Here is a 13,342-nt window from a genome sequence, read left to right as displayed (position 1 = left end):
TATAATAATGGTATTAGCAGGACTTGTGGTATGCAAGTCAAGATGGAAGTGTACACATGTCGAGGATAGTCTCTTCCATGCACACCATTGTACTTCAAGATAGATCTTTAAGTATTCTTTTTCAGGATGAATGTCATCTTCAACTTGTCATTTTCAGCATAGTCATGTAATTGATACAAATTGCCCAGTGCAAGTCTATCTCAGCTCAGTAATGCCTAAGATGTTTATCTCTATGTATTCTATTCAATTGTTGACAACTTCCAATTTTCCTGGGTTCGTACTTTGTCATTTCATGTTCTGATTCAATTATTAACCAAAGTCTACAGTTGTTTTTTCTCATTTTGAACACTGCCACATAAAATAAAGAGTCTTCATTGGGTAAAGTCCTTACTACGTCTGCGTTGAGTGGAATTCTACTCATAGTGATCCTGTGAATAAGAGATAAGAACCCTGTCCTATCCCATGCCATCCTTACACTTCCTGCCACACAAGAGCTCATTGCGGCAGTCACTGTGTCAATACAACTGCTTGAGGGTCTTCCTCTTCTTCACCGACTCCTCACCCTTCCCAGCACCATGTTCCTATCCAAGAAATAGCTCCACCTAGAAACATGCCTAAATTATAATTCTTATCATTCTTGCCTCCAAAGAGCACTCCAGCTGCACCCTCTTCAGAACACATCTGTTTTTTTGACCATCCATGGGATGTTCAGTTCTCTTCTACAACACCACAGATCAGAGGCATCAATTCTTCTGTCATCCTTATTCATTGTTGAGCTCTCAGATGTATAGGCAGTGATTAGAAAGACTATGGCTTGAATCAGACACACCTTAGTCCTCAAACAGACATCATTAATCTTCAATGATATGGAAAGGTATTTAACTGCAGATTTTCCAGTGCAGTGTGTCTCCTTATTTCCTGATTTGTTGTTAGGTACGTCTGAGTCTAAATGAACTCATAGCTGACATTCCAGTGTTTTCAGAGGCTATAAATTTCATGTGAGGAGTTTACTCAATTTTCTCTCATGGAGCAGCTGGTGAATTTGAACCAAAATCCTCTGTGTTGGCAGTGAAATTCTTTACCACTCAGCCTCCAGAGATGCATAATACAAAAAGCAGCAGTATAGAGATATATGAAAAATAATTTAATTGCCTATGTTTAACTAGTCAAAGGATAGCATATTATAAAGAACCAGTTGTATTGAGGGAAAAATTCAAAGCCACAATGAAGATAATGAAGGAAATCAAAGATATACAATTGACAGAAAACAAAATGAGATGTTTTAATAACGAACACAAAATTTTTGTTAGTACTAACTCATCTGTGAAAGAAATTGAGAAGAAATATATACTTGATCAGTTTACTGAATTACTTCAATATTTTTACATTCCAAAGAAAGATAATTATGACAGTGACACTGTAATAATATTACATATAAATAAACTTTTGCTGAAGATTGTTAAAGACATAGTGACAACATACATAGGTAGGGAACTGAGAAAAAATTATCAAGATGCAAATGAGAATTTAGAAGGACATAAACTCTTTGGTGATGACAAATGAATCTCGATGGAAAGCAGAGAATGTCAGACATTTATCTGTGTTTTATTGACTATAAGGGTATTCAACACTGTGCGTTATAGCAAATCATGGATGACAATGCAGAATATTCCAGAACTAAAATGTGCTCATTCAGAAGCTATAGACAAATCAAATGGCTGTATTTTAAGCATAAATAGGGGACGTTGTATGGTTTAAAATCAGAGAGGTGACTATCAAGCTTCTATATTGTTAGTATATTTATGCATTCGAGGCTGAGTAATAATCCAAGAAACTGATTCATATTTAAAAGGATGTGGCAACACCACTGGAGGAAGAAGACTCAGTAGGAACCTGGTGAGTAATTATGACACAACTTTGCTTATTAAATGTGAAGAGAATTTTTTAAATATTCAGTGAAGATCAGGACTGATTATACTTCAATGAGAAGAAAACAAAAATTTTCATGATAAACCTATTTGCAGCATCACAACAAACAAACAAAGAATGGAATTATCAAAGATTTCCTTTTACTTAAATACACAGCTGAAGTGAAGAAATTAAATATCTTCTGCATCAGACAAATTTAAAATGTTCAACAGCAACGATATCACTTTGAAGACTAAGACACACCTCATTTAAGCCAAGGGTTTTTAGTCACCTTATATATATGTGCTGCAGGAAAGCTGTACTGCAGGCACTAGCAAAAAAATAAGGTCCAAGAAATTGATGGTATACCAGTTGACAAGTTTCAAATGACAGATGCAGCCATGGACATGCTGACCAGTCTATGCCAGGAGATTTGGAGGACATCTGTCAGGCTGACTGACTGTTAAAGATCCATATTTGTTCCCATTCTGAGGAAAGATGACCAATAGAATGTGGAAATTATCAAGCATATCATTAGCATCACAAACAAAAACAAATTGTGCTGAAGATCATGAAAAATGGCTAGAACAGTACATAGACAGAGAATTGCCAGATATTCAAGCTGGATTTAGAAGAGACTGTGACACCAGGGATATCATTGCTGATATCAGTAAGATATTGGCTAAGAGCAAAGAATACCAGAAGAATGCCTGCTCATGGTTTATTGATTATGTAAAGGTAATAGATGTATTAAAAAGAATGAGAGTCCCAGAACATGTCATTGTGCTCATGTGAAACCTACACCTAGATCAAGAGGCTTTTGTGTAAACATAGTGAGTGAACACTACATGGTTTAAAATTAAGAAAGATGTGTGTCAGAGTTGTATCTTTTCTCCATACCTATTCAATCTGAATGCTGAGCAGATTTTTGGAGAAGCTGGACTCTATGAAGAAGAATGTGGCATGAGTATCAGAGGAAGAGTTATTAATACCCTTTGGGATGCTAATGACACAATTTTGCTTGCTAAAAGTGAGAGAGATTGAAGTGCTTGCAGAAGAAAATCGAAGACTACAGACATAATATAAATTACATTTCAACATCAAGAAAACAAAATTTTCATCACAGGATAAATAGGTCAAAATCATGACAGATGGAGGAAAAACTGAAACTATCAACTCTTTCATCTTACTTGGATCCACAATCAGTACACTCAGTATCAGCAGTAAGGAAATTAGGAGATGTGTTGCATTGGAAAACTCTGTAGTCAGGTTGTTGAGAATCAATCATGTCAGTTTGAGGACTTCAGTACACCTTATTCAGACCAAGATATTTTCAATCACCTGTTATGCTTCTAAGAGCTAGATAATGAATGAGAATAACGGAAGAAGAATTGATGCCTTTGAACTGTGTGGTACTGGAGCAGAATCTTGAATATCCCATGGGCTGTCAAAAAGAGGGAAAGTGACAAAGCTTCATCTCACATATATTAGGCTTGTTACTTGGAGAGGCTGTTCATTGGAGAGGGACATCATGCTTGGGAAATGCAAGAGAGGAAGAAGACTTTGGGCCTGGTGGACTGATTGATACAGTGAGAGTAACAATGAGCTCAAGTGTGTCAGAGATGATAAAGATGACACAGGACAGAATTTAGATCTGTTCTTCGCATGGTCGCTATGAGTAGTACATGACTCTTCAGCACCTAACAACATACACGGGTGAGAGCTGGAACATGAAAAAGGAGGAATGAAGAACAAATGATTTTTTATTTAAAAATTTATGATCTAAGGCAAAAATATTCAACACATTGACTCTAAGAAGAACAAACAATTCTGTCTTAGAAGTGCAGGCAGAATACTTCTTACAGCTAGGATTGCAATAACTCCTCTCTTACCTGTTGGGCATGCAGTAAGGAAAGATCAATCCCTGGGGTATGAAAACTTATTATAGGAAAGGATCAACAATAAGAGGAATAATCTCAATGATATTGATTTATAAGATAGTTGTGAGAATGTTGCAGTGTTGACTATTTTGCCTAAGGCTGCTTTGAATCAGTCTTTAACTCAGTGGCACTTAACAACTGCACCAATCTTTTCTAAGATTTATTTTTAATAAATGATAGGGTTATATGAACCCCAGGAATAGTGGTGGACACACGTACACACACACACACACACACATGCGCATGCACACACACTCATGCACTATATATAATACTTAGTCAATCAGAAAGGTAATATACTTAGGTAACGTGAAAATAGATTAAACATTTGTGCATTTTAAGTTATCTTAGAGGATATTTACATATTTACAATTACTATTTCCATGGCTTCTGCATTTAATCTTTTATCTCAAACGTGTATCCATGTCATTTCTCTTCATTCTCAAAGACTATATTTTTTTTTATCGATTGACAGACAATCATTCATATACATTGTGTTTCAACAATCCTTCATATGCATTGTATTTTATGCAATCATTCACAGACAATGTTTTTGATTGCCTTCGAGTCACAGCAACCACTCACAGCAACCCTATCAACAAAAGGCCTGAAGCCTTACTATAACTATCAACATTTATCAAAGTTCATAGAGTTTCTGGAGGCATGTTGTTTAGGAAGTGGATTATGTTTTATACATCCAATTACCACTTCTCCTGGCCATTCATGGGATGGTCAGTGTTCTTCTCCACCACTACAGCTCACAAGTGTCAATTCTTTTTCTGTCATTCTTATTCATTTTTCAGCTCTCAGATGCATAGCAAGTAATTGGAAAGAGTAGGGCCTGAATCAGATGCACCTTAGTCCTCAAACTGACATCATTATTCCTCAATAATTTTGAGAGGTCCCTTACTTCCGATTTTCCTGGTGGAATGGTTTCCTTATTTCCTGATTGCTATTACCATGGGTGTTAATTGTGGATCCAAGCAAGATGATGTTGAAAGGTTTAGTCTCCTCTACATATATCATGACAGTTATAAGAATCTTTTTCTTAACATTGAGATGCAATTCATACCAAAGACTGAATTCCTTGATCTTCTGCATCAAGTGCTTTAAGTCCTCCTCACTTTCATCAAGCAAAGTTGTGCTGTCTGTGTAATGCAGATCATTGATAAGTCTCACTCCAATTCTGATGCCAATTCCTCTTTATAGAGTCCAGTTTCTCTAATAATTTACTCAGTATATAAACTGAATAGATATGGAGAGAGAATACAACCCTGATACCTTCCCTTCTCAATGTTAAGCCATGCAATGTTCCCCTGTTCTGTTTACACAACATCCTCCTGGTCCAGGTATAGTTTTTGCATGAGCACAATCAAGTACTCTGGGATTCCATTTTTCTCAATGTCTGCCACAACTTGTTATGATCCACACAGTCAAATGCCTTAGCATTGTCAATAAAGCACAAATAGACACTCTTCTGGTATTCCTTATTTTCTTTACTTTCAACTCAGATCCATCTGACGACACTAAACATCCCATGGATGACCAGGAATACAAATAAATATGCCTTGGAAAGAATGCAGCTGGAGTGCTTCCTCCCACTTCCCCATATACTATGGGCATGTTGGTAGGAGGGAGCATTCCTTGAAGAAGGACATGATGCTGGAAATTGTGAAAGGTAGGCGAAGGAGAGGAAGACTTGCAATCAGGTGGACTGACATGGTGACTTCTACAATGGGCCTTTGTATGTCAGGAAGTGTGAGTATGGTGCAGGATAGAAATGTGTTCAGAACTTTGGTTCCTAAAATCAACAACAACAACAATTGCTATTAGTAATTAGGGAGCTCTGGTGGCCTACTGGTAAGAAGCTGTGCTGTAATCTTGAAGCATGCATTTCAAATCCACCAGTGTTCCATAGGTGGAAGATGGGCAATCTTCTCCTGTGCCATTTACTGCAATTCATTGAAGAGTCAGTTATGGGTAGGTTCCGACTCAACAGTACCCAACAACAACAACAATTACTATTGATCTATGACTATCATTTCCTTAGGATCTATTTCAGCAGTGGGATAACGAGGTCATAGGGGAGCTCTGGTGGCCTAGTGGCAAGAAGCTGTGCTGTAATCCCAAAGGCATATGGTTCACTGCTCTGCCAGAGAAAGATGGACAATTTCCTCCTATGAGATTAACTGCCTCTGAAACCCCAAGGGGGTCAGCTGTGTATTGATTCCAACTGTACTGTACACAACAACTACATGGTATTATTATAATCAGCTTTTAAAGGAAATGCCAAACTCTCTCCCATAAAGGTTGTACCATTCATAATCTACCAGCTGTGCATTAGAGTTCCAGTATTTCCATATCTAACATTTATTGTTTTCAGTGTTGTTAAACATTGCTACTGCTGCAGAGGTGAGATGGTATCTCATTGATGTTTTGATTTACATCTCTCTGCTAGTGATTTTCAACATTTCCTCATATGATTCTTGGCCATTCAAAAATCCTCCTTTGTGAACAGTTTTTAGTGTCTTTGCTCCATTTTGTGATGGGTTTATCAGTCTTTTCCTTGTGGAGGCCTTTGGTATTCTGTACACTTTAGTTAAGAGACCTACCTCTGTGGACTTTCTTTTACCCAATCAGAGAAAGTTTTTGATGTGCCAAGGGATTTGATATTAAGGAGGTACCATTGATCCATTTTATCCTCTCCTGGATATAGTTTGTAGATCATATTCTGAGGCTTCTAAATCTGCTCACATTTTGTTCCTTATGATCTTTATGGTTTGAGTTTTACTCTTCTGTCTCTGGTCTACCTTAAGTTGGTTTTAGTGTATGGTGTGATATGTGAACCCTATTCAGTTTTCTGCAGGTATATGTCCAGTTTTGCCAGCATCATTTGTTAAAGAGGTTCTCAGTTTTGTTATCTTGTCAAATTTCTGTTAGTCATAGGTTGATGAATTGATTTTTTTTTGATGAATTAATTTTTGATTCTTGATTTTTTTCCATTGATCTATGTTTCTATCTTTACAATGTTATTAAACTTCCAAGTGACCCTCTTTTTTTCCCTTTATCCTTTTTTTTGATTTATGTTTATGGCATTGTCCTCTCGGCTATGAAGAAGTTGTTGTTGTTATGTGCCATCGAGTTGCTTGCGACTCATAGCGGCCCTATGTACAACAGCTTTAAACTCTGCTCTGTCCTGTGCCAATCTCATTGTTTCCAACACACTCATCCTGATTGCCCCAGTCACCGAATCAATCCACTTCCCAGAGGGCCTTTCCCTTTTGTGCCTTCTCTCCACCCTCCCAAGCATGATGTCCTTCTCCAAGGACCAGTCTCTTCTTAGAATATGACCAAAGTATGTCAGACGAAGCCTCAGAATCCTTGCCTCCAAGGAGCAGCCCAGTTTAACCCTCTCCAGGATGAATCTGTTTGTTGTATTGGCTGATTATATAATTTAGTTCCGCATTTTGTTTGGTTTTTTGGAGTTGATCTGTCTTTGAGGAGAGTATATAAGTTAAAGTCTCCTATCACTATTATGGTCTTGTCAATTACTTTTTCAAGTCTGTTATCTGTTGGGGTGTGTGTGTGTGTGTGTGTGTGTGTGTGTGTGTGTGTGTTAGATTTTTCATTATGTGCACACATGTTATCTAAGGATAAGTCTTCTTGTCGTATTGTGTCTTTACTCTCTATGGAGTGTCTGTCCTTATCTTTTATGCTGATTTTCATCCTGAAGTCTATTTTATTAGAGATTAGTATTTTCACTCTAACTTTCATTTGGATAGCATTTACTTCTTATATTTTTGCAGTCTTGAATTTTTGTCTTTCTCCCCATATTTTAAATGTATCTTTTGTAGGCAATATATTGAAGGGCTTTGTTTGCTTTTGTTTTGTAGTGGTTTTGTTTGTTTATTTGTTTTATCTATGCTGCTATTCCTCTTTTTTTATGGGTCAGTATGTGAGTGGAGTACTGGTATGCCCAGTTTATCATTGCCATTTTGCTGTGCACCTTTTTCTTGTTGCTAGTTACATTGGTCTATTTTCCTCTACTCTCTTCGTGTAAAGAATTACCCTTTGTATTTCTTGTCATTTTGCGGTGCACCTTTTTCTTGTTGTTAGTTATTTTGGTCTCTCTACTTTCCTCTGCTGTCTCTGTGTAAAGAATTTCCCTTTGTATTTCTTGTAGAGTTGGTCTTGTTTTCATGAATTCCTTAAGTTCACATTTTTCTGCAAATGACCTATTTTCTCCTTTGTATTTGATGGTTAATTATGCTGCACACAGGATCCTGGGCTAGCATTTTTGTTTTCTTTCCTTCAGCCTTTTATATATAACATCCCATTATCTTCTTTCTTACATTGTTTCTACTATAATTTAGAGTTTAATTTAATTGGTTCTTTTTATGTGTCTCTGCTTTTCTCAGCTGCTTTTGATATTTTGTTTCTGTCCTTGATCTTGAGAATTTCACGATTCTATGTCTTTATGTTTTACTTTGGTATCTATTTTGTTTGAAATTTGATGAGCTTCTTGGATATGTATTTCAATGATATGTGTTTTTCCATGATACAAAGAAAGTTTTCTTCTAGTAACTCTTCCATAATTTTCTCTATCTGCCCCTCCCGTTCTAGAATTTTTTTTTTTGAAGGTTATGTTTACTATCTAGCACCATAATCCAGTCTTGGGCTCTCCCACCAGCTGGAACAAGGGGGAGGAGAGAGCACGTGGGGAGGTGGCGGAGCTCTCCCTTGGAGGCCCCATTTTTGCTCTAAGGCAACTCAGGATCCAGCAAAGAGGAACCTTGTTGAGGCTGCGATGACCACAAGCGGATGGTTCAAGGGTGAGGAGGCTCTGGGGGAGGGTTGACCCATGGGGGCCCAGAGGGCCTTACAGCAGGGGGCCCTCACGAGCTAGGTGGCTTCTTCTTGGCTTCCAAGTCCTTCTTGATGTCCTCAAGCTTTTTGGCCAAGTTTGATATCTCGTAGTTCTGAGCCAGGTACATTCCAACGATGTTTCCAAAAGTAAATCCAAGCAGGAACTGGAGCATTATGTCGGTGGGGAGGGTGAGGAAGCGACAGGACCCACAGCCGCTGCCAGGCTGATCCCAGCCAGCCTCCCCGAAGAGCAGGGCGGAACCCCCCTAGAATTTAAGTAATGTAAATAATGTTTTGTTTGTTGTCATCCCACATTAATGTAATGTTTTCTTCTTTCTCTTCTTTCCTCTCCCTGTATTTTTCTTCTTATAAGTTCTCACTGAAGTTCTTGTCTATCTTACTGATTCTCTACTCTATTTCTTTCATTCTGCTTTCTTGTGCCTCTAACATGTTGAGAATTTCTGCCTGTTTGTTCCTGTTATAATGACTGATAGTTCCATGTTTTCTTTTGTTTCTAGTAACGCATATTTTGTATCTCCTCTGTATTGTAATTATATTAGTTTTTTACATTTCTTTTTACTCTTAAATTTCAAATCCTTTATTTCAATATGTAAATTCTTCAGTGCCAGTTTTTTTAACTTCATGTTGACATGGCTCTGAGGTAGTAGTTAGGTCCTCGATCTGGTCTGCTATTTTAGGAGAAGGGTTGTTTTGTTTTTTTCCACAGTGTTTGACTCTGCCTTCTTCTTCCTTGACTTTATGTAAAGTGAATGGTGGAGGGCTCTTTCTCCTCTAGCAAACCTAGCATCTTAGAGGAGCTTGGAAAGTCCCAGGAATACTAGCTATAATATTTTCCTCTCCAAGTCATGGTCACAGTGCACCTGTGTCTTCTCCTGAAGGTGGGATGGAAGGGCCACTTCCACCTAACAAACAGAGCCTTCTCAGGGGAAATTGGAGGATCCTAGGAATACTATACATTCAAGGAATGCTTCCTGGTAAGCTTGCCTCCTCATGTCGTGTTAGTCATTGCTCACTGTGTATCTGTGCCTTTTCCTGAGGCTGAATGTAGCCTGCCTAGAATTCTCTCAGGTTCCTAGGGATGGCAGGAAGATTGCCTTGAGTGGGGAGCTCACTGTTCCAGCAAAGAGAAGTACAACATGCCTGACTAAAGTCCTCTCTGGTCCTGAAGCTGGTGGGAAAAATTGCCCTGCCTGAGGAGTTCAGTGCTCTAGGTGAAGGAAAGGCAACTCACCTTGCCTGAATTCCTCCTTGGTGCTAGGGCTGGCCTCAAGGTCTTTCTCTAATGTTCTGTGCAACTCTTGTCTTTTAAAGCATTTCACACACCCCAATTATCGTTTATTAAAAAAAATACAAATTCCTCTTCATTTAAAAAATTTCTTTTTGCTGGCTATATAATTCTTGGTCGATTAGCTTCATCACACAACTATATCATATCTATGTCTTTTGACCTGCATTCTTTTGAATGGGAAGTCAGATATTATTCCCTTGTGATTGATTTATCATTTTTTCATCCCATTTTCAAAACAGATTTTGTTTTCTTTAGTTTTTTGGTCTTCAGAAATTGATTCTAACTGGGTTGTATTTGGTTGTTTGTATTACTGTTTGTTTTTAACCTGGAATAGAAAAAATCTTTATTATCACTCAAACACTCAAACCTTAAGATAAAAAAATATGTTTTGTATTGGTTCCTAATTTTTTCCAATTTAATTTCCTTTTTTAAAAAAATATAAACATACTGAAGTCCACAGAGGGAAGGAAGGAACCAGAAATCCGAGGGTAGGGGTGGAATCACACGGTTGTGGAGCTTGGTGGGCAGAGGAAAGGTGAGGGAATTAGGAAAGATCCAGTGGGGACCTGACAAAATGGGGTGACAGTGGGCCTAGATCAATAGTGATTGGTTTTATAAAACACAGTATATGGGAATGATCATATGAAAGACAATGTGAGTGAAAAACTGTGTGAAATACAACGTATATGAATGAAACATAATGTATATTAATTTTGTATACAAACCAATATAAAATTTAAAAATTATAGTTGTTGTGTAACATGGAGTCATAACCTACCCATAGCTGAATAGCTGATCCCCCAAGCTAAATTTTCTGAAGCAGTTAATTTCGCAGAGGAAGATTGCCCATTCTTCTTCTGCAGAGCAACTGGTGAATTCAAACTATATGCCTTTCAGACTGCAGCACAATTTCTTGCCATTAGACCACCAGTGCTTCCTAAAATATTTTTAATATTTTGTTATATCTTCCAGATATCTTGTTTCTGCCTTTCAAATACATTAAAAGAAACAGAAATTTTTTGGTTCCTTTTTATTTCCAATGTTATTTCCTTTTTTCTCTTCAGTGAGATTGGTTCAGGACAAGGCAGGCTTCAGAGCTATTATACATAAGGTCACTATGAGTCACTGTTGACTTCATGGCCCATAACAACAATAAGAGTTGTTTAAATTGATATGCATATGCTCATTTATATACATCATGTTTTGTATATATACTTTCTGCTTTATATGATCATTTATATACATTATCTTTTACAACATTCATTACCATTGTATCATGTTTTTTATCACCCCATGTTTTCAACAACCCATTGAATCTTCCCTATTACTTCAACTCTCTCCCACCTACTCATTAATTTCTTTTATCCCAACGATTTTTCCCCCTTCCTCTTTTCTGTTCACCTTCTTTAATTTCTCTTCTGAACATTGTGCATAATTTACTCAGCTGTCCTCTTATTTTCACAATACTGGCATTACACAGTTTTTATTCTTATGTGATTGAGATATTTCACCCCCCAAAATGCTCTCTAATCTGATTGTGAGATTTTTAGTTCATCCAACTCAATTTTCCCTCACTGCCAGGTCCTTAAAAAGAATATTTTCTTTCTTTATATAAACAACTACTTTACAGTTTGATGATTATTCATTCAAATTTTCCTCCCTTTACAATCATGTTTCTCAATTTTATTTATAATTTGTTATGATCTGCACAGTCAAATATGTTTGTATAGTCAATTAAGTACACATAGACATCCTTCTGCTATTCTCTGCTTTCACTGAGTATCCCTCTGACAATCAACAACCTTAGTATCAGCGATCAAGAGATCGTGATCAAGAGATCAGGAGAGATATTGCACTGGAAAAGTTATTGGTCAGGGACCTTTTCAAATTACTGAGGAATAATGATGTTAGTTTGAAGAGCAAGGGGTACCTGATTTGGGCTAGGGTCTTGTCAACTACCTTCTCCAGATCTTAAAAAGAATAAAAGAAAAATTGATATCTTTTAACTATGGTGTTGAAGAAGAGTACTTAATATCCCAAGGCCTTGCAAAAGAATAAACAGATATGTCTTGGCGGAAAGTGGAGCCAGAAGGTTCCTTTGAGGTGTAAGAACAAGGTTCATAGCACAGACTTCAGGCATATTGCTGGTAGAATCTATTCTTTGGAAAGGGGCACTATGCTTGCAAAGGTGAAAGAAAGGAAGACTATCAATGAGATGCACACAGTGACTGCAGCATTGGGCTCAAGTATGTCAGAGAGGATGATGCTTGCACAGGAGAGGAAATGTGTCAGATCTGTTGCTCAGTGGGTCATTTTGAGTTGGCGGCACCAAACAACAAACAACAACTTTCCTTTAGGGGCTCATATAAGAATTTTTAGAATACTTTTTCCTTTTACATATTTCTGAGGGGCTCCATCTCTTTTTCCCCCTTTCTCTGTCCTATTGGCATAACTTCTGGAAGTCACTTTTTGTTTGACTAATACATTTTGCTAAGATATCTTCTGAGTTCTTCCCATGAATAATAAAGAATTTACATTTCTAACCCTAAATAATCTATGTAATTCTGTTTTATGCTTTCAGTTTCTGTGTTGAGATTTCTTATTTGTTCACATGATTTTGACATATAGTCATTTATTTATTTGAACATGCATTTTTAATACCCTGACTATATTTTCATAACTTTCTCAATGTTGTGCCTGCCAGAGTAAGCATAAAAACTCACTTGAGAAAAAGTTTTTATTGGCAATTTTTAGGAGGTTCACCTACATATATCTTTGCATGTTTTTTAAAAGTGGTTGAAAACTGAAAATTTTATATAGTTCATAATCAGTCATTGTTCACAGGGGCTTTGAACATGAAAACTCTTTAGAAGTCTGGAAATCAAATGACAATTTACATTGTAAAAATCTGCTGTCTGGGAGCTCTTTAGACTACAAAAAGCAACGATGTCAATTCAGAGACTAAGGTGCACCTGATCCAGGCAACGATCGTCTCAATATACCTGACAATGAAGGAATAACAATGACAGAAGAACTAATGCCTCTGAACTGTGGTGCTGGAGAAGAGTATTGATGATATCATGGACTGCCAAGAGAATAAAAAGTTCTGTATTGTTGGGAGTGCAAACAGTTTGCTTTTTGGAGGCAAAAATTTTGAAGCTCTGTCTCACAGATTTGGGGCATGTCACGAAAGGGACTAGTGTTTAGAGAAGGTCATAAAGTTTGAAAGAGTAAAGGGTTAGTGCAAAATATCAAGACCTTGGATGAGATAAATTAATACTGTGACTGTGACAATGAATTCAAGTGTGTCAGTGATGAT

General features: G+C 37.2%; 1 protein-coding gene across 1 annotated transcript; it reads right to left on the bottom strand.

The window, feature by feature from the left end:
• Positions 1 to 8,743: 8,743 nt before the first annotated feature.
• Positions 8,744 to 8,887, bottom strand: LOC102854175 (uncharacterized protein C7orf73-like). The gene has a single exon (XM_006894173.1). The coding sequence runs from the start codon at positions 8,885 to 8,887 to the stop codon at positions 8,744 to 8,746; it is 144 nt and encodes a 47-aa protein (XP_006894235.1).
• Between the last annotated feature and the right edge of the window lie 4,455 nt (positions 8,888 to 13,342).

Source organism: Elephantulus edwardii, unplaced genomic scaffold (assembly GCF_000299155.1).
Source record: "Elephantulus edwardii isolate Elephantulus edwardi_28Jun2011 unplaced genomic scaffold, EleEdw1.0 scaffold00137, whole genome shotgun sequence".
NCBI classification, from domain to species: domain Eukaryota; kingdom Metazoa; phylum Chordata; class Mammalia; order Macroscelidea; family Macroscelididae; genus Elephantulus; species Elephantulus edwardii.
Note: the sequence above shows the minus strand (reverse complement) of the source record. Positions and strands in the feature narration are given on the sequence as shown.